This window comes from Chrysemys picta, chromosome 7 (assembly GCF_011386835.1).
Source record: "Chrysemys picta bellii isolate R12L10 chromosome 7, ASM1138683v2, whole genome shotgun sequence".
Classification (NCBI taxonomy): domain Eukaryota; kingdom Metazoa; phylum Chordata; order Testudines; family Emydidae; genus Chrysemys; species Chrysemys picta.
In genome coordinates, this window is record NC_088797.1 from 56,885,251 (window position 1) to 56,910,721 (window position 25,471).

At 48.2% G+C, this 25,471-nt stretch overlaps 1 protein-coding gene across 1 annotated transcript in view; it reads left to right on the forward strand.

Moving 5' to 3' along the window:
* The window catches only part of HIF1AN (hypoxia inducible factor 1 subunit alpha inhibitor), a 59,513-nt gene extending 35,670 nt beyond the window's left edge, over window positions 1–23,843 (forward strand). The window contains exon 8 of the mRNA XM_042850184.2: window positions 20,672–23,843. Coding sequence (XP_042706118.1) covers window positions 20,672–20,776 — 105 coding nt within the window. The 3' untranslated portion in view covers window positions 20,777–23,843. The remainder of the gene's footprint in view (window positions 1–20,671) is intronic.
* The last annotated feature ends 1,628 nt before the right edge of the window (window positions 23,844–25,471 follow it).

Sequence of the window (25,471 nt, forward strand, 5' to 3'; positions counted from 1 at the left end):
AAGGATCAACGCTGAAACTGACACACATGCATCAGTTGCATACAATACCCACCCCACCATAATACTGGCTAATGAATCCCTGTGGATGTCCATACATGGTCACTACAGACATACACACTTGGCTTCAAACTCAGGGCTTTGAACACCTGTCTGCCGATGTGCCAGGTACGGACCCAGCCTCTGTCCTAATGGCTGGCTGTATTTAGGAATGATGATGAGGCCAGCCCCAAAGTACTGCCCGTAACCCCCCCCCCACACACACACACACACACTCACCTCGGCTAAGTTAAATGCAACACGCTGTTCTTTACAGGGCATATATATCCCTTGAACGGGGCTGTGGCCCCCTGAATTGGATCCAAACTCAGCTGCATTCACACTTCCCTACTTTTGATCGGCGCTCCCCACCAATCCGCTGGCTGCTCAGGACATTCAAGCTCCTGCAGAAGGTTCAGCAGTGGTGAACAGGTGCAGTGATGCAGGCTCCCCCCAATAGGGGAGAGCTTGTGGCTAAGGTACTCAGCAGGGAATCAGGATTCCTGTATGACCTTGGGCAAATCACTGAATCTCTCTGGGCCTCCATTCCCCACCTGCAAAATGGGGAGAACACATCCTTTGTCTTGTCCATTCAGACTGAAAACAGAACGAGGAGCAGGGACTGTCTCGTACTCTGTGCATGCCCAGCGCCTAGTGCAATGGGGCCCTGAGTTTGGCTGGGTGGTGAGATTGCCGGCAAGGAAGGCAGTTAGTGCTACTTGGGGTTGGGACAGCCAGCACATTTCATACAGGCAACAGAGCCATCAGATGGTAACAGGTTCTCTTTTTTTTAAGGCTGTTATAACATTAACCCCCACCTAGTATTAATCCCCTTTCCTCGTACATCGTGTGTATCACCTCTGTGTAGGCCCATTGTCTGTAAAGCACGTTTGCACACGTGTGATGCTGTAGAAATACTGTATCATTGGGATTTTCTGAAAGCACTCAGGGTTGGCCTAACTCTGCTCCAGCTACATGCAGTGGGAAAACTCCCATGGACTTCAGCGGAAGTAGAGTGAAATCAGGGCTGACTGCTTCTGAAAATCACATCCCACAGCCTGATTGTGTCTGCAGTAGTGCACGACCTAGCCAGGGTCTGATGGGATTCACTCCCAATCAACAGTACGGACCTGATTTTTCCCAAGTGCTGGCCTCCCACAACTCCAGCCACTTTGATAGGACCTGGGACTGCTCTAACAGTGCGGAGAACCCAACCCTGTGCTGTTCATAGCTTTGGGGGCCACGTGACAACTTGTTATGCCCTGGACCTAGAAAGCCCCCGCTCCCCCAGCTTCACTCTTTTGAGAGTGACTGTAGCTTTTTCCAAGGTATCAGTGGGTTAGCATTGCCTGCTGTCTGTTTATGTGGGTGTGGGGGGGGACGGACGACACAATTTTTCCAGGATCCTGGGGAGCAGCAGTAGAGGGGAGTGTTCTCCCGCATCCTGTTTAGAGCTGGGTGAATAATCTGTGATGGATTGTTTACTGGATGCACTTAGCCAATTTGTGGATTCTCAGGGTCCTTCTGTATTCAAAGCAGCTGGTGGATCTCTTCAGCGAGAATTCATTTGTGAATATTCAGAATCTGAGTTGTGCTGGTGATGAGTTCCATACGTCATGTGATATAATGTTTGCTCCCTGATTGGATGGCTTACGTTAACAACCAAGAGCAGAGTAAATTTTTAGTAGTGCCTTCAAGTGTGAAATCGACGACTGGAGCTCAAACTTTCCCACAGTTGGTGCGAGGGAGGCTGAATGACTGGAGGACTAGGGGAGAATGAAGGCCAAATGACAAGGACAGTGAAAAAACAGGCCAATTCCATTATGAAGGTGAGCAAACATTGAGGGGAAGGTTGACTTTGAGGCATCTGTCTATCGTGTGTGAGATCTATGTGCACCGGCATGGGCTATCCCCGAGCTGTCCCCATGGCTCGTGTGTGGAGTGGTAAGTGGGGTGGTTCCCAGCTGTGTTCTCCAGCCACATGGTTCCCGCAGGGCCAGGTCCCTCTGAGCAGCTTGTGTAGGGCAAGGTGGAGAGCGCTAATGGCGAGCCCTGCAGGTGACTTGGGAACAGTTTCCCAGGCACACCTGAGTATGTGTGGGGAGGAGGCAGGTTTGTAGGGAAGCAGCTGTTGGGAGATTTCCCCTAGATTGCATGCTCCTGTACAGCAACCCTATCCTCACCTGCCAGTCTCCATGGCCCATCCCCCCACGACCTCTCTTCAGAGGCTGCTGGCTGGTGCTTGTGTTTCTCCCGAGGCATGGGAGAATGGGACCAAGCCACAGCCATGTTTCCCCTGGACCTCCAGTGATCATCACAGGGCAGCTCCTCTCAGTCCTGCTGCTGTGGGCTGGAGGTGAGAAGCTCTGATTCCTGCTGCCAACAACCAGCCTCCATGACCCTGTTCTGTTCCCTGTCAGGGAAGGGTTCAGCTGCTGGAGTGGGCAGGTGACTCTGTAGCCCACAGACAGGCTTAAGGAGCACTAGCTGGCATGTGGGCCATGCCCCGGCAGCTTAGGAACCGCACCGACAGCTGACACGAGCACTGCTCTCTGCCTTGCAGCATTGCTGTGGCTCCAGGGGGTGGGCGAACTGGGAAAGGAGAGGCCCACCATGGGGCTTAGAGAGAACCTCTCATTCAGACACCCCTTCAGCTTTGTGGCTTGGGCTCATCTGGAGAGAAAGCGCCTGAGATCTGAGTGGGAAGGAACAGGGCCCGTCCATGGAGCAGGTGATGCTTTCTGACATCCTTTCCCCTGAGCCGTCTCCCGGAATTCCACAGCATTTGGGCACCTTGCTTGGCACGAGGCTTTGCTGCTGCTGCTGCTGGTCTGGAGGTGCCCCGGGCCTGCCTGTGAGGGGCTGAGCACTTAGAGCTCCCATTGGCTTCAGTCGCGGTTGTGGGTATTGAGCAGCTCTGAAGACGAGGCCCTTACTGTCTGGCTATTGCCTGTAGCAGCCATGTTGCCACACGGTAAGTGCCTGCAGTGGACGTGTAATGCAGCTGTTTGGCTATGGCCTCTTACACCAGATCAGCAATACCACTCTAAGGTCACTCTGGATGACTCTGGCCTGTTACCCTTGGGGCTACTGTCTGCCCATCTCAGAGGGGCTGTACAGCTGTTCAATCATTGCTTGGGTTCTGCGTATTCCATAGGCAGCTCCGACGGGTTCTGCAGCAAGACACCTGGATTCTGCATTGCTCCCACTTTGCATAAATTACTAAATGGAGGAATGTTCTGAATTAAATCGGGAACTGATTGAACAGGGTTGGGGGGGTTGATGGTCAGTTCAACTCGTTTGTGGGGACAGGGTAATTTCCAGTTTTCAGGATGCCAAAAACGTTGATCTTGACAATGCCTGATGGCACTGCCAAAGTTGTCCGGTGACAAGCTGGAGGTTTGGACAGCTTGTAAGGGGCAGTTGAAGTTGTTAGAACTGGAGAAGTTATTCAGTGCAGTTTGGGGCTGTGGAATAAGCACGTTAGCTGGAAGTTTCTGCTAAAATCAGCAGCATTGAAATCATTGTTGTTGTCATTTTAAATAACTATCTTCGGGTTCCAGAGCCAACATCCTATTGTGGTGGATGGGGGCAGTTTACACCTTTCTGAGATCTTAGTTCAGGCTGTCTGCAGACGTCATTGGGTTGATGCACACTCAGGTCAGTTTGGCAAGATTTTCTTCACAACCCCTGGAAAAAAACATTGAGATTGTTCTGCAATAGGGTGACCAGATAGCAAGTGTGAAAAATCGGGACAAAGGGTGGGGGGTAATTGGCACCTATATAAGAAAAAGCCCCAAATATCAGGACTGTCCCTATAAAATCGGGACATCTGGTCACCCTAGTTCTGCAAGGAGTGGAGATTGCAACTGCAGAATCACTGTGTACACTGACCCTGCTGTGCCTGTCACCCTGAAAAGGCTGTCAGCAATCGGAGTCTTGTAGGTGGTGGTGCTGCACTAAGTGAGTGCCCTGCCAGCCTCTTACCTCTGGGCATGTTACAGGCTGTTGTGATCCCACTAGGCGAAATAGGCCTGTCATTCTTGGAGTGACTGTACAGCTGTCAGATTGTTGTTGGTCACCTTTCCAGCTACCATTTTTGCCTTGCACACAAGGGGCAGCTGTAAAGCTGTTGCCTCCGTGCCTGTCACTTCTGCAGTGGCGGTGTACTTGTACTGTGATGATTACCTGTCCCTCCTGGAGTGGCTGCACAGCTCTACAATTATTACCTGTCACCTCTAGAGTAGCTGTACAGCTGTCAGATTGTTGCCTGCCACCTCGGGAGTGGCTGTGCAGTGATTGCCTGACACCTCTGGAGTGCTGGTGTGTTTGTACAGTGATGATTACCTGTCCCTCCCGGAGTGGCTGCACAGCGAGGCAGTTATTGCCTGTCACCTCTGACAGGAGTTGTTCAGCTGTCAGGGCATTTCTTACTGCTCCTGGAGCAGCGGCATGGTTACTGCATAGCTGTATGGCTAGGCGGCTATTGTCTGTTGCTTCCAGGCAGCCTTTCACCCCTAGAGCACGTGCCAGGTTACCGTGTCACCCTTGGAGCAGTTGTGCAGCTGTCAGGTTATGGCCTACCATCTCTGCAACAATGGCACAGTTAGTGCCTGTCATCTTCCAGGTACTGTATTGAAGATGTGCCTGGCTCCTCCCTGAGCATCTGTAAAGTCTGTGCACGCTAACTAACTTCTTCTTGGGAGGGGCAGCAGGGAAGGTATTGGAGGTGGATGTCTGGTGGAGCTGTTGGTGGTGCAGTACAGCCCGGCATTGGGATGGCTTGTTTAATAGGCTGCTAGCTACATCCTGGTTCTACGGTTAAAGGGGCAGTTGGCAGTGGAAATTCTGGCCCAGCGTTGGGCAGCAATGGTAAGTACAGCCCAGTCCTGGGGTTGCTTTAAGGGGCTCATTTGAGAATGGCAGAGTGAGCCCAGTAATGGGGTTACAGTTCAGCCCATGGGTGAGGGAGCTCTGGGCCCCATGCTGCCTTTTGTACTCAGGGCTAAGGGGAAACAAGTAAAGCAATTGGGGTGGCTTTAAGGTGTCTGGGCTTGGGTACAAGTGGCTTAAGGAGGAATCACTAAAGCTCTAGTTAGCCAGGATAAAGGGAGAATATCAGGACTTCTAACTCACTGGGCGGTCGGCACATGGGAGAGTCCTGCACTGAACGAGCAGCAGCTGCTAACTTGGCTGAATGTGCGACCAGCAGGAATGTGCATTGGTGGGCACAGCGGCTGCACTGCAGGATATCCTCGTGGAGGTGGGGCACATGGTCACCGACCTTCCAGCCACTGTGATCAGTTTGTGAAAGTGAAATTCTTCCATCTCGCCACAGAGTGGCGCCCTTGTTCTATATGGGCTCAACAGGGCAGTATTTGTTTAGGGCAGGTGAGTAACTATTTTAAAGGAACCTGCTTCAGTGTTGGGCAGTTTCTTGGTCTATTTTGGAGGGTGCTGACCCCTGATCTGCAATAGTTCTGTGCCTAGTGAGTTGCAGAAGGCTGAGAAAGGGCAATGGAGTTACCTGTCATGCTTGGAGAGGGTATTTCAGGCTTGGCCTGTCTTCATGCACCATTGAGCAGGCCAGTGTTCACATGTTCAGAAGCACAAACAGAGATGGGCCAAACCCAGGACTCTGACTCTCAGCTCCTTTGAATTTTGGGGAGGGGACAGTCTGAAATCCAGCTGGCTCTGAACCACCCTGTGGTTCCAACTTTGAGTCTGATCAAGAAACCAGAGAGAGCCTGTTGTTTCTGGTGCCAACTTGGATGCCTCTGCAATCTCACAAGAGCAGCTGTTCTCATGAGATTTTCATTGTGTGGTGCAGAGCTGTAGGGAGCACAGCTTGAGATTTCAGTGCCCTTGACTCAGGGGCCAAATGCTATCCGTGGTTCAACTTCATAGGCCAAACACTAGCCCGGAGTTAATCCTGAGCCAGAGCTGAGCACTGGCTCCACCTCTGTCTAGGCAGAGACACACAGCTGTGAACACACAGGGAAACAGGATCATACACACACATTACTTATTTATTTGCAGTAGTGTCTAGGAGCCCCAATCCTGGTCCATGATCCCATTATGCGAGGTGCTATACAAACAGTGCATGCTCACGTACACCCTCCTATACCAACACATCCATATGTGTACACACACAATCACACACTAACTCACATGCATGTGCATGCAGAGACCCCCAGACATGCACATACAGAAACAGGCATGTGAAACCAGGATCCAGACACTATGCACCAACTCATGCAAACATGCAGGTACCCACATATGGATGCAGCCACTGGCCTGCAGACACACACGCTTTCCTAGCCGACCACTTCTCTTCTCGAGTGTGCTGTGTCCATGCTTTTGCTGAAGGTTCCCATGATCTGCTTGTCTTCCTCCTTTTGGGCTCTTGCTGTAGATGCAGCTGGAGAGAAAAGCTGAAGGAAAAGTTCTGCCTTTCTTGCTTGGCTTCTCCGTACAGTAACTCAGCATCAGGACTGCTCTGCCTGGGGCGGATTGCAACACCTCTTCTGCATCACCAGCTGCTTTCTCAGCTGTGGAGAAGTTGGAGTAGACTGAACTCTTCCCCATGGTATGAAGGAAGTTGTGGTGGATTTCAGAGGCTGCTGGAAGGTTGCAGATCATTGTCAGTAACCCTGGGACTGGGCCCCATTCCGCAGGGCACTGTACATACACACACAGCTGGTACCTGCCCCAAAGAGCTTACATGTCAGTTTTTTCTCTGCTGGCCCTGGAGCCAGGAGGTCTCTGTGCATCCAGCGGAAGGAATGGAGCACAGTCTGCTACAGGGCACCTTCCTCCCATGCCGCCTATACCCTTACCAAGGGGTCTCACTCTCTGACTCATTCCATTCTTGGCCCTTTGCTGAGACTGCCAAAGAGGGCCCGTGGGTGCCAGCTGTGTGAGTGGGTTTGTCATGTGTGGACATCTGTCCCTAGGAACTGGACTGAGGTCCACCAAACTCACTCCACGCAGGATCCCAAGCAACAACCACAACTGATCTGTCACTCAACCAGGGCTGCCCGCTTGGTTCTGCTCCCCTTTACATAGCTCTTCCCCTAGCCCAGTAATCTGCCCCCGGCGTCTGGGGTGCGAATGAATGACTGTTGCTTAGATGTACTTTTGTGGAGTCACTTTTCCTTGCAACTCAGGTAGGGTGCAATACCCCCACTGGCCCCAAAGGGGCAGCAAAACACTATGGGAAAAGTTGCTCCTTTACCCCTGTTAATACACAGGGTCTGGGGTCTCCTTCCAGATGGACCAGAGGGCTGGTGACAATGGGGCTTTCTCTACCTTAGGGCTGTGCATTGAGGGAGAAGCTGGCTCCATTGTCCTATCCAAGAATTATCCCCAGAGCTGATGAACCATTGCAGAGTTTAACAGGAAGGGGACATATAGCCCGTCTCCCACTTAAAAAGCCCCACACTCAAGGGAGGTTCCTGGGGTGATGGATGTGCCCCATCCCAAGTGGAGTGAGAAGTGGAGTGGGCAAACAAGACAGGAACTTGGGAGCATCATGCCAATCTGCACAGGGCTCAGGAGCATGAGTGAAGATGCTGGTGCAGGTCATGGCGTGCCATATGCCAAGCAGTTAGCCTGGTGCAGTGAGAAGTCCTTCAGTTTGTGTGCCCTGGCACAAGGCCCAGCTGCAGGAAATGATAGAATAAAGAGAAACCTTTGCAGGAATCTGTGCCCTCTTCTGCCAGCCTTTCAGCTACAGCTCTGAAAGGGCTTTGCAACCATTAACTGAGACACCCAACAGCACTGCGAGGGAGGGAAATGGAATTATCCCCATTTCATCCATGGGGAAACCGAGGCACGAAGAGATGACATGACATGCCAAAGTCCCAGAGTAAGTCAGTGGCAGAGGCATTAAAGGAACCCAGGAGAAATCCATGTCACACACAAGCTGGCACCAGAATCCATTCCTTGCTCTTGTGTAGCCCTGGATCTCTTCTCCCAGGAGTTCCTGTGGCTTAGAAAGGAGGTGACTGGACTCTAAACCGGGCATCAATTTAGAGAGCGAATACACGATGCTGCAGAAGGCCTCCCTGAGTGACCGTGCTAAAGGAAGCTGGGATGAACGTACTCCTCAGAGTGCTCTCCAGAGCCAGGTGGATGAGGCCTTAGTTGCGTTGGCCAGTCACATCTGCACATTTCCCCCACATTTCCCCAAGTCTGGATTGCATGTCAGCCAGCTCACCTCCTCCCTGACACAGGTTGGAATCCCCATGTCCAGTCCAGTCCATTCCCTGCCAGGGCAGGATTGCTCACCCCCGCCCCTGATACTGGCTGGCTTTGGGGCCAGGGTTTCCAAACAGCTGCGTCCCCAAATGCCTCACAGCATTAAACAACACAAGCAGTGGGAGGGGCTGATGGAGAAAAGAGATGTGTGCTGAGGAGATTGGAAAGGAGGTAGCATGGGGTTAGGTATGGGTGGTCTAGTAGTGCAGGTTTTGACCCGGGCGTCAGGAGACCCAGGTTCAATGCCCAGCTCTGCAGCAGTGTTGCTGTGTGACGGGCAGGTTGCTTAGTCTGCCCTCTGCCTCAGTTTCCCATCTGTAAAATGGGGACGGTACTCCCTTGCTTTATGGGGTGTGAGGCTCAATCCACTCCCGAGGGGGAGATGCTCTGTGGGTGAGACAGGAAGGCTGGGTCGAATGCAGATGAGAAGGCTCTTGCACCAGCAGTGCTGGGGGACCCAGCAATGAAGGAATGCAGTGAGAGTAACATAGATTTAAAACAAAGGACGGGGGAGAGGGGTGTTAATCTCTTCTATTTCCTTGTGCAGCCCCCTGCTCCCAGCACCCCAGTCTCTCATTCGCTTGGGGAGTAGCCTTTCTCCAGCCCTGCTGAGCCCTCCCCCTCCCTTTCTGCCAGTTTCCAAGCCCCTCGTGTCACAGCCCCGGCACCTTGTGCGTCCTATTGATAGCCGGTAATTTATGTAAATCCCCTAATAGATGGATTCTGGGATGAGGATGGAGGGGTCGTGTGTGAGATGAGATTAATATGTGTGCATATTTCTCCTCCGAAGGGAGAGACAGGCAGGGCCAGCAGGTTGGCTCTAGGTCTCTGCCCAGTCCCAGGAGTGCCTGAATAACACCAGGTGTTGGTACACAGCTGGGACTGAATTGTGCCTCCAGGTGCTAGGAGGGGCAGAGACACCAGGAAGCTCCCCACCTGAGTTGGCTCATGCCCCAGAATTTGGGGCACTCGCTAGCAGCTCTCGGGGCGTGGAGGTGCTATTTGGGCAGGGTCCGGCTGTGATACCACCTCCCAATGTATGGAGGGAAGCTAGCTAAGATTTCGTCCCCCCTCTACCTCAAGCACAAACCCCAAATGACCTGGAGTTCTGCAAGGTGCTTTTGTTGCTGTCTCTCTTTCTCTGTGAATTTTGGCATCTCCAGGAGCTGGCTGCGCCCAGCAGCGTCGAAGGCCATGACAAAGGCTGCTGCATTCCTGCTCTCTTCGGGTCCAGCTAGACACAAGGAAGCGAACGTCCCTTCTCCTGATGAGAGTACCAGCCTGGCTTTGCAGGGACAAGATAGACCAGATCAGCTTCCCAGCCCCAGGGTGCTTACCATGGGAACGGGCCCAGGTCAGAGCTGGGGGCATTCCTCTGGCCTGAATCAGGGTCAGTGAAAGGCAGTGTAAGCTGTGCGGCGGGCGGGAGAGGCGCTTAGTGTTTGGTGAGTGAGCCATGCTGAGACAGGAGTGGAGCTTGTAGCGGGGGAAGCCGGTTGCAGGAGGCCATAGGTGGGAGTAAGATAGTGAGTCTGGTTTGGATCTTGGTATAAATCCAGAGTGACTCTGCTGAAGCCAGTGGAGTGACACAGGAGTGAGTGAGATGAGAGAGCTCAGTGTAGGGGACAAGACATAGGTACAGGAGGCTGCTGTATCTGACACTTCCCCATTAGTCACTTTCTCTCTTGTACCCTCAGCACGTAAATGATACCTTTCCGCACCTGCTTTCCGGCCAGTGACTCCTGCGTGCTGCCCACACTGCTCTCTGGGATGCCTGACCAGTAGTGCTCAGTGCTGATGTAGCCCCAAAGTACTGTGTAACTAGCCCAGCCCAGCTCCCACGCCCACCTGTCAGGAGATCTCAAGGGGAAAGAGCAATTCTTTAGGCTCTTCCTCCTCCTGAGCAGAGCCCCTCTGCCCTCCCGGTCCATCTGCCCTCATCTCTCCAGTGGATCCACCCGAGCAGTGCCAGGGATTCAGACTCCATTCTCTCTCTATACTGACACATAGGCGTTGCCGTTCCAGATCAGCCCATTGGTCCATCAAGGCCAGAATCCTCCAGCTGTGTCCTCTGGGTGCAAATTTCTTTCCATACAGCTACATCCCGTGTGGGTTGCAAGCAGCTCTATGCAGATGTACTGCTGTGTTGGGCCAACAGTCAGCAGTGGCCCAGACAAGAACCGATGGGGGCACGTTGGCTCCGAAGGGGAGCCAGGGAGCCCCCTGTTCCAAGCAGGGGAGTGTGCTGGAGGGAGGGGCGCTGTGGCCTGATTCAGATGTTCCCAAGGAGTTCATATTCCACACATGACATTTAGAAACCAGGAATCTTGCTGATTTATAGGATTTGATGCGGTGGAGTATATTTCACGCTGTGTCATTTATCCTGGCTCTGCCAAATGGATACGTTGTGTGAAATGTCAAATGTACGGGAGCTTTGCTGATCGCTCTTTGAAGCATTGGTTTCTGATAAACTAGTCGGGAGGGACTTTCCTGGCAGGGACTGGGAAGTGGCAGCTTTCCTCCCATCCAGCACAGGGCCTAAGAATAACCCCCTGATGGGGGACTTCCAGGGACAGAAACCCATGGCAGTGCAGAGGCCAATCCCACAGCAATACACAGTTTGGGTGGTGGGGCAAGTGACACCATGATATCTGTCAAACCTGCTGTACACCCCCAACCAGCCTTCTGCTGCTACCCAATGGCCGTGTATCACTCCTTCTGTGGTTAGATGTTGATAGATGTTTGGCTGCGTGTGTGTTCCCTCTGTGTGCCACCCCAGCCCTGTGCAGACAGCTGGCACAGCAGACCTCGAGCGAACTGCCTAATGACCACAAGATCCTTTAAGGGACGAAGGCACCCAGCCAGGTTTATTGTTGATGAAGCAGGGTACTAGTATCCTGCAGACTCTATTGGACCACTAATACACGTATGCCCGTAACAATGGACCAGCTCAGTGAATGGTGGGACTTTCCGTTCCTCCCTAGACCAGACAAAGAGACTCCCTCTGAGATACACCTTTATACCCTAATACAAACAAGTTAGTACGACCCCTCTGATATAGTTAGTTACTGCCCTCTGACGTGGCTAGTGATAACATCACATTGTACATGTTGGTTTGATTAAAACATTTGTATTACATACGGTCATCCTGACCTTATCTTTTAGGAGGGGTTAGTGTGTTTCTGTTATTCTTAGGGAATATTTTTGTACCATTTTTGATATTGGGATGTTTTGGTACCACTTGATACTGGGATGTGTTTGTGTGAGTACTCTGTGCCTAGCACGTCTTAGGAATGTCTGTGAACTTGCAAGAAGGCAGAGCCTGACGTTTGCTCACAGCCTGACTTTGCTCAGTTTGCTTTATATTAGTAAAGCTTGCCCTCTACTTTAGCTTAGGCCTCATCAGGGCCGGCTCCAGCTTTTTTGCTGCCCCAAGCGGTGAAGCAAAAAAAAAAAAAAAAAAAAAAGAGAGAAAGCCCCGAGCGGCGGCACTTTGGCAGCTGCTCTACCGCGCTGCTTAATTCTTCGGTGGCGGGTCCTTCACTCCAAGAGGGACTGAGGGACACGCCGCCGAATTGCTGCCAAAGACCTGGACGTGCCCCTTTCCATTGTCCGCCCCAAGCACCTGCTTCCTTTGCTGGTACCTGGAGCTGGCCCCGGGCCTCATACCAGGCATCTGATACAAAGGCTTATGTTTTAGGCTTTCTTTCTACTACACCTTCCACTCCCAGTGTCTCTTCCGCTACCCCATGACCACACACCTTACCCTTATCCTCCAGTCTTCTTTGCATTCTGTTATCACCACGTCCAACCTCCTCCCCCCCACTTACCACTCAGATCTCCCTGCCCTGTACTTCCGCCTGCTGCTGCATCACCTCCGAAATTCCTTCTGGTCTCCCACGGCCCTCTGCTTGCGCTGTGTCTGCTCCGACGTCCTGCTTCACAGTGTGGCTATTTTTAACTCTTCTGTGTTATTTGGTGGTGGGGTTTTTTTTATTTTTTATTTTTCCACTGGAAACCTATTGTGTTCTATGTGCCTAGGAAATGAATTTTGGTGTCAGAAGAGGAGAGGGGTTATCACAGGCGAGAGTGATCGAATTGGCGCTGTAAAAAGAAAATAATGTTTTCTCCTCCAACCCTTCACAAATCCTAATGACGGGCCTCACTGGAAGGCATGAGGTAACCCTGGGAGTGCACTGTCTAAATGACACCAGTTCTTCCCAGCCAGTGCATGTCCCTGCTCAAAACCAGCAGAGAACATGAGCGTGGAAAGTTGCTCTGCTGGAAATCCACAGGATTCACCAGGGAGTTTTGAGCAGCTCGTTCTGTGCTCTGGGGGGTGGGTGCAACTTAACTGGCAGCGAGTGACCAGGGAGCCCCTCTCTAGAGTCACAGCCCTCTGAGTCTAGAACCTGCTGCCCATTTCAGAGAGCTGCTAGACATTTTTAATCCAATTTTTCCCCCTGATAAAAATGGCTTTAAAAATAGGTTTTGTTCCCTAGCTTTTCTATTGTTTTGATTGGGGGGACCCCAATATTTTTTTGTTTCCAGGGATCTCTGTTTTTTCCCTTCATACATTTTAAGGGCACATTAGATTCTCTAGTCTTAGCTCCTGTATATCACAGAGCAGAGAATTTCACCTACTTACCTTTGTGATGAGCCCTTTAATTTGTGTTTGACTAAAGTGTCTCTCCTGGAAAGGCTCCAGTCTGAGTTTGAAGACATCAGGAGAGAGCATTTACCACTTTCCTTGGTAATTTGTTTTCAATGGTTAATCACCCTCATTGTTGAAAATGTGTGCCTCATTTCTGACTTGAATTTGTCTGGCTTCAGCTTCCAGCTGTTCTTGTTAGGCCCTTTTCTACTAGGTTAAAGAATATCTGGTATTTTCTCCCTGTGAAGGTACATAAACACTGTCATCAAGTCACCTCTTGATCTTTTTGATAAGCTCCTTCAGCCTTGCATGGAAAGGCATTCTCCCCCCCCCCCCCCCCTTGCTTTTGAATAACTTTTTGTGGCTCTTCTACCTTGCCAGCAGGGGGATGGGGGATAAAGAGGGTAAACCTCCAAACCTCCCAAAAATTTGGTTTATTTGTTTTTAAACACACATGTCAACAGAAAAAAATGCAAATTATTTTGCAAAATATAGTTATCATTTCTGGAGGTTTTTGGAGCTAGAGATTGGAGCAGGCTTTCACTATTTGAATGAAGGAGCTAAAATGACAAAGGATCGGCACTTATGATACTAATTTCAAGGATCTACGTGAGAATGGGAGTTGTTCTTCACAAACCTCCATGGAATTGCACTTTATAGCAAGTGAAGGCACCTCCCCCTCACTGCCTGCCTGCTCTCCTAGCCCCCTCCCCAATGTATAACCTGACTGGATGGTAACCTAATGTGGATGAGTTGAGGTTTTTTGTATGTGCAACTTGAAAATGATGCGAACTCCGAAGCTGAAATGTAGATGAGTGAACAGCATAGGGTGTGATCTCACAAGGTAGTCAGAGAGATAATGGCACCTACAGTTCAGACTGTCTCAGGACTTTTTGGTGTAGGACTCCTGGGTTCTCTTAATGGCTCTCACTCCATGTAACCTTTAGCAAGTCACAGCATCCCTGCTCTGCCCCAATTTCCTCCTCTGTGAAAGGGGAAGAAGAAGAAGATCAGTGTTGGATCAAGTGATCAGGCCTCTAGTATTTCCTGTATTGTTTCTGGTTTCTATGATAAATGCATCCAAACATTCTGTTGGATTTCATTTTAAGCTGCGGTTTGGACATTGTGGTGGCATCTTCATTTTGTTAGCCAAGGGGACTCCTACACCATTCTTCCTCTGAGAACTGCACAGGTTTAGAGTCAATCTCTATAGAAATAGCTTAGATTCTTTTTGCCAAAATGTACCTTGCCTTACTCCATCCACGATGATTTTCATCTGCCGCCTTGTTGCCTGGTGCATTAGGATTAATTACTAAATCAAACAATTTTGTGGCATTGGTAAATTTCACCAGCTCGCCGTCTGTCCTTTCCAAGTGATTCAGCAAAGCACTTAAACATGGTTTTAACTTTAAGCCCTTGCTTTAGTCCCACTGAAATGAAGCAGACTTAAGCAAGTAGGTTAAAATTAAATTCTTGCTTAAATATTTTCCTGACAACATGAATAAATACCAAAAATATCACAGGTCACAATTCTTATTAATTTATTAGCAATGCTTCCTCCAGGCCACTATTAAAAGGACAGTAGAAAGGAATTTAGAGCTAAAATTTAGGTCTTTGCTTTAAAGAAGTAAAATGCTTCTATATATTTTTAGAAAACAAATTCTGGTGAGAAATTGGTTTTCATGATGTTTCTTTAAAAATTTCAGTGAAAACTATTTTGCGTCTAATCCACCCCTCTCCCCCTTCCTAGTATGGCCAACCCCAAACATTCACAAATCATGGATCTGGCGCTAAAAATAATAATTTAAAAGTTAATTTTATTTGTCTTCTAATATTAGAGCCTTTAGGGCAGGGGCAGCCAACCTGAGCCTGAGAAGGAGCCAGAATTTACCAATGTACATTGCCAAAGAGCCACAGTAATACGTCAGCAGCCCCCCATCCGCTCCCCAGCACCTCCCGCCTGCCAGCAGCCCCCACCAATCAGCCCCCACTCTCCCCTCCCCCCACAATCAGCTGTTTCTCGTGTGCAGGAGGCTCTGGGGGGAATAAATGAAACCACCCCTAAATCAATAAGGAAAAACCCTATTTTCCTCACCTGTTTATCAGCACTGCTCTATACTGGTGTAAGATCTGTGAGCAAGCTGAAGTCTACAGTTAAAACAATAAGAAAAAAATAACACTTATCCTTACAAATTGCACAGTAGTTCTGCATCTGTGAATAAAACTCTCCCCCCCCCCCCCCCCCGCAGAATCTGCCAGCATAGACTGACAGCCATGGTCAATGTTTCATCTGCTTTTGCAACAATTCAAATGTTTAAAGGGACGATGTCACCTTGATCTATTTTTTAAGTGACAAATGGAAAGGAATTCCTGTTTATCTCAGAGATCCCTTTTAAACCTTATCTCTCAACGTACTGTGTCAAAAAATCCTTTAAAAAAAGTTTTAAGGTTTTTTCCTGTACCCTTTTTGATGTTTCTAAGGACTTTTGCAATGTACAGGTAACTGACTGTACATGAGAGACCGTGAAATAAAGGTTTCAGAGTAGCATAAAGAAACTCAGGGCTTGATCTAAAGCCCATTGAAGTCAATTGGAGGGCTCCCTGGGGTGGAAGGGTTGGCCACTGGGTAGGACATTGGATGTGGATTCAAGAAACATGGGTTTATTGCTACTGTGCAGCTGGGGAACCTTAGGTACCTCACTTAATCTATTGTAGGACCCCGAGCTGTAAAATGGGGATAATACTTCCCTACCTTACAGCTTGGACCCCGAGCTGTACAGATAATACAGCTTGGACCCCGAGCTGTAAAATGGGGATAATACTTCCCTACCTTGTGTGTGTACACCCAGGATACAACCTGTTAATGATTGTGAGGCCCTCAGATGGTGTGGTGATGAGGGCCAGATAAGTACTTGGATAGATAGGCAGATAGATACACTCAACTTCTTTCATTTAGAGTGATCTTGGGTGTTACTTGTAGCTATAATAGGTACAAAATGATCGGGCAAATGTGATTTTCCAAGTTGATGGGGTCTATTTAAAATGACTAAGGCCTAGATCCTCCCAGGTGTTTTGGTGCTGACTTCCAGGGATTTCAGTGGAAGTTAGAAGCCGAAGTTCCCCTGTGGATCTGGTCGGAAGCCCTTTTTTCTGAGGTAGCAAAGCTGTGCGTTCTGCTTGCTGTCTCGCTCCATGCGTTAGTGTACTGCAAACTCATAAAGCAACCACTTTGTGGGGTCTCCCATTTACCCGATGCAGTAAATTGAGCCAGGCATCGAAACAGCAATCAAATCATTTGCGAAGCCAGCAAAATTCTCAACAGCAGCTCTCAAGCTGCTCTTCCCCCAAGCTCGCACTCCAAATTAATTGGACACAGGTGCATGCTGGAACATTAGTTGCAACAGTGGCAATGTTTACTACAGGCACATGGCATTCTAATTAACCCATATGCCTATACTCAGATAATTAACTTTTTGCTGGATTTACACACTGCAAAAGGTATATATCTGATAACTCATTGCTCAGACTTCACCTGTGGGCCTGAGACTAAGAATCTGAAGTTCAAATTCAAGAAGAATTGGTGAGAAATTGGAAAAAAGCTTTCATTGTAGTTTTCATAAAAGGGCATTTATCTAGTATATGCATGTGCACCAGCATTTGGGTGTGTGTTTCTATTTGTGTTTTCACTTCCTGTCTCAAGCCGTTACACAGTATTTCTGCAGCTGCTTCCTTCCACCCCAGAGGTAGCTGCATTTCAGTGTTGTGTGAAGTGATTCATTCATTCATTCATATATAGGGCTACATCATGCCTGCACTTGCATGAATGCACTAGAAAGAGGGTGCAGGAAACTCTTTCCTTGACTATCAAGTGCACAGGGCTCAAAGAGGATGGTAAATCTGTTGGCAGCTGCACTAGCCCAAGAGGCATGTTTCTGGATGGGGTGAGGGTAGTTCTGGTACAACACTTGTACAGCTGTGGCAAGGGTGCCTCCTGCTGGGCCTATCTGGTTTGCTTTGAGCAGGGCTCACCTGGTATCTGGCTACTTCGGTGCGTGGCTCCATGAGCCTGTAAATAGATACACGCTCTCATTGGCTGCTTTGATGTTTAAATCAGGGCCGTTTTCCTAGTGGGTGTCTAACCTTCTTGGGCAGACCACCCCCCTGTTGCTCTCACCCATGTGCGGTTTCATTACCATCACATTCTTCCTCTGAAATTGACCCATCAGTTTTAATTAGTGAGGCTTTTTCCCCCTCCCACCTTCAAAGTCCAGCTTTCAAATATTAACTCTGCTAAATGCCCCCTTCCTGCCCTGTAAATTACATCCAATCTTTACCTCCAGCAGGCAGGTACGTGGCATGATCAATTCAGGTTAGTGTCTCTCCCCCCTCCCCATACCTGTGTAAAGAACGAAGAAAATAAAATTGGATCAAGCAATAAATGATCGCTCAGTCTCCCAACGTCATAAATTGCCCAAGGAAGGCTCCAATTTTTACTTTTCTTTCAACGGAACGAGATAATTAATGGAGGGAAAGGGGTGGGGGGCAAGGGGAGAAGCAGCCTTTGCCTTGATGTTTTGCAGGGAAAGTTCAAGGCTGCAGCAGGAGAGAGGGCCCTGCGCCTCGCGCCGAGGGTAACAGCAAAGGGATGAGTGTTTTCATTTCGGCTGGGAGGTGGGAGGGACCTGAATGTGGGCTGTGACCCTATTTAATAAAATGCTGAGAGAGCGGGAGGGAGGTCCGGGAGCGGTGGGGTGAAGGGAGGTGGTGTTGGGAAGGTAGGGGGGGAGGATGAGGAGACAGCGGTGACCTGGGGCCGGGAGGAGGCTATCACAAGATGAAAGTGGCCCTTCTTCCATTCCTTTCCCCCTCGCTGCTGTCAGCACTTTTTAATGTCAAACTTTGTGAATGATCGTCGGGTGAGTTTCTGTCTAAACTTTCCCAGGCCTCCAGCCTGATGAATTCATTGCTTGGAAATGAGCGTGGAGGCCAGCGCGGGTGGGCTCGGCGACTCTTGTCTCACCGGGGACCTTGGGCTGAACTGAAGGTGGCTGCCTTTCAAATCCTTCCCGTTTGGATCAGACTTGTAGCATATCCCGCCCTCTTCCTGGCATCCTGGGCAACCCTGTGTCAAGACCTACTCTGGCCCCATCTCACTCAAACCTCTGCCAGGAACAAGCTGAGTAGCACACAGAGATCTGCATTCTCACAGCAAAGGTCTGGACACTTGACTCCTAATAGCCTAGGGCATGGAGCACTGGACTGGCATTCAGTAGACCAAGGTTCTATTTCTAGCTGTTCCCATAATCTTGGGCAAATCACGTTCCAGCTCTCTGCCTCAGTTTCCCCATTGATGATACTGACATCCCCACAATGAAGCTGACTCCCTTCGTACTTCTGCTAATGAAAAGTGGTATGTAGGAGTTAGGCATTATCATCATAAATCCAGAGAGCTATTTAATTTCTATTTAGAGGACCTGGGGTAGCAAGGTACTGGGTGCAGTGGTTAACAAAAGGTGTGGGAAGCCAGCTTAAGGTATTATTATTTGTATTGTGGTAGCAGCTAAGAGCCCCAGCCCTGAAGCAGGGCCCCATGGTGCTAGGTGCTGTACAAACACAGAGCAAAGAGATGGTCCCTGCCCCAAAGAGCTGACAATCTGAATTCATCTAAGGGTACTGCATTTGCCTTCTAGCTGAAAGAGTCTGACTTGCTGAAGAATCAGAGCCCTTAAAGGAGCTGGCCGGAGGGTGCATGGCCGTATAAATGTCCCCCAGGCACATGGGCATGATGCGTGCTGCCCTGGGGTCCCCATGTGTGCAGATTTGCCTGCAGCATCAGTGTTCTGGGCTCCAGTGTGCAGGGGCCTGTTTGGTGTATGTGCGTGTTCAGTGGTGGTGTGGCTGTGTTGGTCCCAGGAGATCAGACAGACAAGGTGGGGGAAGGAATAGCTTTTATTGGACCAACTCCTGCTGGTGAGAGAGAAAAGCTCTCATGCTTCAGGGTCTGAAGGGGAGCTCTGTGTAGCTTGAAAGCTGGTCTCTCTCACAACAGAAGATAGTGCGGTAAAAGATATTACCTCTCCCAACTTGTCTCTGTGTGTGTGATCACTTGTATGTGTGTGTGGTCTCAGGTGTACATGTGTGTGCAGCATCTTGACTGGTGTGTGTGTGTGTTAGTTGTATGTGCTCTGTGTATGTGTGTGCACCCAGCGGTGGGTGTACATGCTGTGGGTGTATGGGTACACCCAGCGATGGGTGTACATGCTGTGGGTGTGTCCGTACACCCAGCGATGGGTGTACATGCTGTGTACATGTGGGTGTGCCCAGTGATGGGTGTACATGCTGTGGGTGTGTGGGTATGCCCAGCAGTTGGTTGTACATGCACCCAGTAGTGAGTTTATATGCTGTTAGTTTGTGCGTGTGCCCAGCAGTGGGTATATGTGTTGTGGGTGTGCGTGCGCTCAGCAGTGGGCGTTCGTGCTCTGGATGTATGGGTGTGCCCAGTTGTGGGTCTACGTGTTCTGGGCATGTGCATGCACCCAGCGGTGGGTGTACGTGGTGTGTGTTTGTATGTGTGCACCTATTGGTGCGTGTATGTGCTGTTCATGTGTGTGCGCCCAGCAGTGGGTGGGTGTGTGTCCAGTGGTGGGTGTATGTGCTTTGGATGTGTGTGTGCGCTCAGCGATGGGTGTATGTGCTTTGGGTGTGTGTGTGTGCTCAGTGGTGGGCGTATGTGCTGTGGATGTGAGTTTGTGCACTCTGCGGAGGATGTGGGTGTGTACGTGCTCCCAGTGGTGGGTGTACATGATCTAGTGTGTGCGTGCGCTCAGCAGTGTGTGTATGTGCTGTGTGTGTGTGTGTGCTCAGCAGTGGTGTACATGCTGTGGGTGTGTGCATGTGCCCAACAATGGATGTAAGTGCTGTGTGGATGTGTGCATGTGCCCAGTGGTGGGTGTACATGCTGTTGTGTGTGTGTGCTCAGCAGTTGGTGTGCATGGTCTGGTGTGTGTGTGTGTGTGTATGCCCAGCTGTGGGTGTACGTGCTGTGGGTGTGTGCGTGCACACAGCAGGAGGTGTACAACATCTCAGCTGGTGTAGTGTGTGCAGTGTGGGGTGGAAATGTTCTCTGTGTTCTAGTTGGTATATATGTGTGTACTCTCTGGTGCACGTTATGTGTGTGCGTGCAGGAACATGGCATTGGTGTACCATGTTGCAGTTGGTGTATCTGTGTGTTGTGTCAGGTGTAGAACTGTCTGTGGCAGGCATAGTGAGTGTGAAGGGGTTCACAGGAGGAAGGATGATGCAATGGGGAGGCGCTGGGGCTATATTGTGCGGAAGGGTAGGGCTGTGTTTTGAAAATACAGTGGGTCTCTGTGTCTGGTCACTGTGTGGTACGTGTGTACTGTGGATGCAGGTACTGACTCCGAGTGGGCGGGTGCTGTGTGTGCTGTATGTAGAGAGGTCTATACGCTGTCTTGTGTCTTTGCTGGGTGTGGGATTTGGGCTGAGGGAGTGTTATTTGCAGTGTGTGTGTGCGTGCCTGTGTGTGTGTGTTCAGTTGTTCCTTGGCTGCATGCATTTGCTGTGTGGCTGTGTTGTTTCTTTGCTGGGTGTGTTTGGTGAGTCGCTGTGCCTAGCTTAAGCACCTTTCGAATACATTGGGCACAGCTCATTGAATCCTTTAACAATCTGATGCCTGTCTTCCTCTTTTTTCTTCCATAGTCAGTTTCTCTTCTAAGAAGCAGAGAACAAGCAGACCCCCATTCCTGGTGGTTGCCCCAGATCCCGCCCTTCCCAGGACCCCAGCACAATTATCAGCCCCTCTAAGAAACAGGAATATGTTGTTTATTAGTGTGCTTTGATTGTGATGATTTCCCAGCACTCAGCAACTCCTGGACACCTTTCCCCTCGCATGGAGAGAACTAGTTAATGGACCATTAACCAGAAGGAGGGGAGCAAAGCAGCAGCTGCATACAAAAAGAACACACCAAACAACAGGAGAACTTGCAGGGGGAATAGCCCTAGAAATGCGGCTGTAAAGACTTGGTTAGAGGCGGGGAAAGGAGTGAATCCATCAATTAAAGGGAAAATGTATCTAGGTGTGAGTCTCTCAACTGCCTGGGCTGTGGTCCTTCCTGGCCTCCAGCCGGGTCCCTGCACACAAAAGCACTCCCTTTTCAGCCTGCAAAGCACTTAGCACAGGTGAGCCAATGGGCTGACTCATGTGCTTAAGTGCCTTGGTGGATCAAGGCCCTATTTTGTAGCATGGGATGTTGTAAGTTCTTTGAGGTACGGGCTGTGAATTCTCCTATGTTTGGAAAGCACCCAGGCACGTCTGAGTGTCCCCACCATGTATCATTATAATAGTCTGCAGCAGGACGTCAACATTCCAGAGAGTGAGAACCCTGCCGTGCTGGGGCCGTACGTACACATGCAAACACATCCACCTCCACTAGCTCTGACACGCTAAGTACTATTCAGACTAGGGAGGGTCACAAATCTTACATCCAGACTGTTCTGGACAGTGAACTGGGGCTTTGACTGGATGACAGTGCTTGTGGAAGTGGCTACTTTCCTCTGAAATTTAACATATTTGTCAGAAACCCCAAACCCGTTTTTTTTTTTATCAAAAGTCAGTATTTTCAGCTGAAGGTTATGACAAAAATTGTTTGTTTTTCTCAAAAGTTTGCTGGGGGGGGGGAGCACCATGTGCTGTCCATTGTAATTAATAATTGTGTAAATAATACTAATAAAGTTTCCTACCAAAATCCATAGGAATTACAGATGCTTGGAGGGAGGGGTGGAAGAGGGTGTACGTGACTTAACGTAGTGACTGGAGATAAGACACAGGTGGGTCAGGGTCCTCTAATGAGACTAATTAAGGACAGCAGCTGAGAGCCTGTCATGCAGATCTCTTACTGATTCCAACAATAAACTGGAGAAAGGACTGCTGTGTTTTAAGGCACAGATCTGAGACTAGGGGGACTGGGTCCTATTCCTGGGTCCCAGACTCCCTGGATAAGTCATTTAACCTCAGTTTCCTCATCTTTAGAATGGGGGACATGATATTGGTCTACCTCACAGCGGGGAGGGGGTGTGGGGCTAAATTCATCAATGCTTGTAAAATGCTTTGAGATCCTTGGACGGAAAGCATTGTAAAAGTACAGGACAGTTACCAACACTTTATGTATAAGGCACTTGTAGCTGTCACCTTAGAAAAATAATGAAATGAAAAAGCAACAATATTGAGAAAATCTTAGTGATGCACTGAAAACTCAGGAGATGCCCAAGTTAAAGTTGCATGCCTAACCTTAACTCTGCCCCTTTGTAGGTATTCATTATTACAATACAGTCTTAAATGACATGAGCACATACTGTTTCTCAAAGAATACAATATAATAACATGACATTTTTTGTAAACTTATCTATTACATATGTAGCATTCTATTGTATTGTGCACAGCTCTTTGTGTGCCACACAGTCCATGAGCTCCATTTGTGGGGGAAGTATACACTAAACCAGCGCACCACATACTATAAATGAAGAGTGATAAAGTAATAGCTAAAAGATGCTGAAATTAACTGGGTTAAATTACAATGTTGGCTGTCACTTGATCTTTCTGTGCCTTAGTTCCCCATCTATAAAATGGAGATAATCCCTTCTGTCCCCTACCCTTGGTCTGTCTTGTCTGTAAGCTCTCCAGGGCTGGAACTGTCTCTCACCATGTGTGTATAGACAGTGTCCAGCACAATGAATTTTCATAACATTGCATTACTGTAATACAAATAGTAATAATAATAGCTCCTTCAGTGACTACATGTAACATGTCTTATTGCAAATTCACCTATGACATCATACCATGAAATATTTTGCACCTGGAATCACACACTTGCAGCTCTGCATTAAAGCTGGGATTACAATCAAATCATATTAATGCTTCAGGCCTTCAACCAATCAGCAGCAGGGGGTCAGGAAGGAATATTCTTCCTCAATGAACAACTGGTGATGTATTCTGGGTTTCTTTCTGGTGGTTCTCCCCTCCCCCTGCACCCTCAACCTTGGCCACAGCTGGAGACAGGACTCAGGACACAGTGCACCAGTGCTTTGAAGTGGTACAGAGAATCCTTTTTCTCTGATGCTTGGTTGGCATGTCCCACTCATATGCTCGGGGTTATACTGGTCACCAGATTTGGGGTCAGGAAGGAATTTCCCTCTTGGCCAGATTGTGGAAGGGTTTTCTTGATTGTCCCCCTTTCCCCCGCCCGCCCCCCCCAGCCTTTCTTGGCAGTATCTGCTCATGTCTCACCTAATCAATTCCCTGCCATGGCACAGGCCTCGGGCATTGGTGGCACCATGATCCCGCCTGTTCTCTGCCTGTGGCACTCAACACTTAATCTCCTGGAGACTAAAATGCTTTAGTCTAACTAAAGTCATTGGCTCAACATAAAATGTTGAGTAAAATGTAATGTCCTGTGATATATAGGAGATCAGACGAAATGATCTAGTGGCCTCTTCTGGCCTTAAATTCTATGAAACTATAAAAGTTTCTGGGGGGAAGAATCAGTTTGAATGTACTTGTAATTGGGTTGTGTAGAAATCTATTTATAACTTTCAGATAAGTTACAAATAAATAGAACTTTTCTCTACAGAAATTTTCATTCAGTATATAATCCAGGCAGTAATATTTGAAAGGAAGTACAACCAATACCTGGAGAAAATAATATTTGAAATTTAAGACAGTTTGACTTGAGATCATGTGAAAAATATAAATTATTTACATGTCTACATGAAAGTATCAAATAATAAATCATTAAAACATATTCTGTTAACTCTCTATATGTATTTCTCTGCGATATCGTTTGTGTGATACAATAATAAATTACTTTTCTGAGGTGTATCAGTATGTGGAATTCAAAATAATCTGGTCAAAAGTCTATAGTATGTAGGTTCAGAGAAAATTATTAAAACATATCCTGTAGAGAGAAGAGAATTTAGAATATAGAGTCTGTCAGTAAAGATACACTATATCTTTATGATGTTGGAATTAAATAGACCTCAGAGAAATATACAAAATCAGTTTGATGAAAAATTTTGAAATGTCAAAGTTGGTTTCAAAGGGTATGAACTTGAACCATTTTTTGTTTATTTTTTAAATGGTGATACTTTACTCAATACTTTATTTTCAATTTTTTAATTAAGGAAGTTTTAAGGAAAATTTTCATTGACTGAATATGGGATTTTTTTCAGTAAACCAACACTTTCAGTATATTTCTGATAAATACATGTGTGAGAGGGTGGAAATGTACAGAAAAGACATGGCATTTTTCATGAAAAATGAAATGTTTTGGCAATTTGTCATGAAAAATTTCATTTCCAAAGAAAGGTCATTTTTCAGTGGAAAAAAAATGATGTTTTTTACCAGCTCTAGAATTAAGCAGACAAGAATGAAAAACCGGAAGATTCTTACACACGTGTATTTGATGTTGTGAAAGAAATAGTATATTTATTGTATTTGATGCATGGTATGTGACTATGCAACTAAAGATGTAATGTGTAAACTCAAAGAGGCAGAGTTAAGGTTAAACATTCAACTTTAGCTTTGGCATTTCCTGACTTTTGGGAGGCGAAATGTTTGGTCGACAGCCTCCACTGTGGCTGATACACCAGACACTGAACTGAGAAACCTCTTGAGCTAAAAGCATGAGCTACTACAGCCTTAGGCCTTGTCTACACTACGTGGAAAATTCGATCTAAGCTACACAATTTGAGTTACGTGAATAGTGTAACTCAAATTGACATAGCTTAGACTTACTTACTGCGGGGTCCATGCTACGCAATGTCAATGGGAGACACTCTCCCGTCGACTCCCCATACTCTTCTCAATCTGGTGGAGTACAGGAGTGGATGGGAGAGCGATCTGCGGTCAATTTAGCAGGTCTTCACTAGACCCGCTAAATCGACCACCGATGCATCCATCGCCACTCGTAAAACCTTAGCTAAAGAGCCATGGTTAGGGATTATTACAACTCCTATCCTTTAAAAAGAAAGGAAAACAAGGACAAACTCAAAAGAAGGAGCTATGGGGTAGTGATGTCTGGTTGGAAAAAATGCAAATAAGGGCTAGATTTTTGACATTTAGGTGCAGCCTAAGATTCAGATCCAGTAAGGTATTAAGCATATGTATAACTTTAACTTACATAAGAGGTGAAGTACCTTCCTGAATAGGGGCTTATAAAAGGAGGTGGGGAAGGGCTGGCAGACATTCTGCATGCTTTCTATGATTACTTTGAGACGAGGATATTAATACATCTCTCTGTCATGTGTGTCTGGTCATTAGACTAGCCTCTCCTGCAGGTGTGATTCATTGTTTAGTTGATACATATGATCTTTGCTGAATACACTGTACAAAGCCAACTCTGGGATTTAGCTACACACTCAACTCCCATGCATTTCAATGAGAGTTGTGTGGCTACTTGGCTTTGGAAGTCTGCGCCTGTAGGTATAGATTACTTTGAATGATTG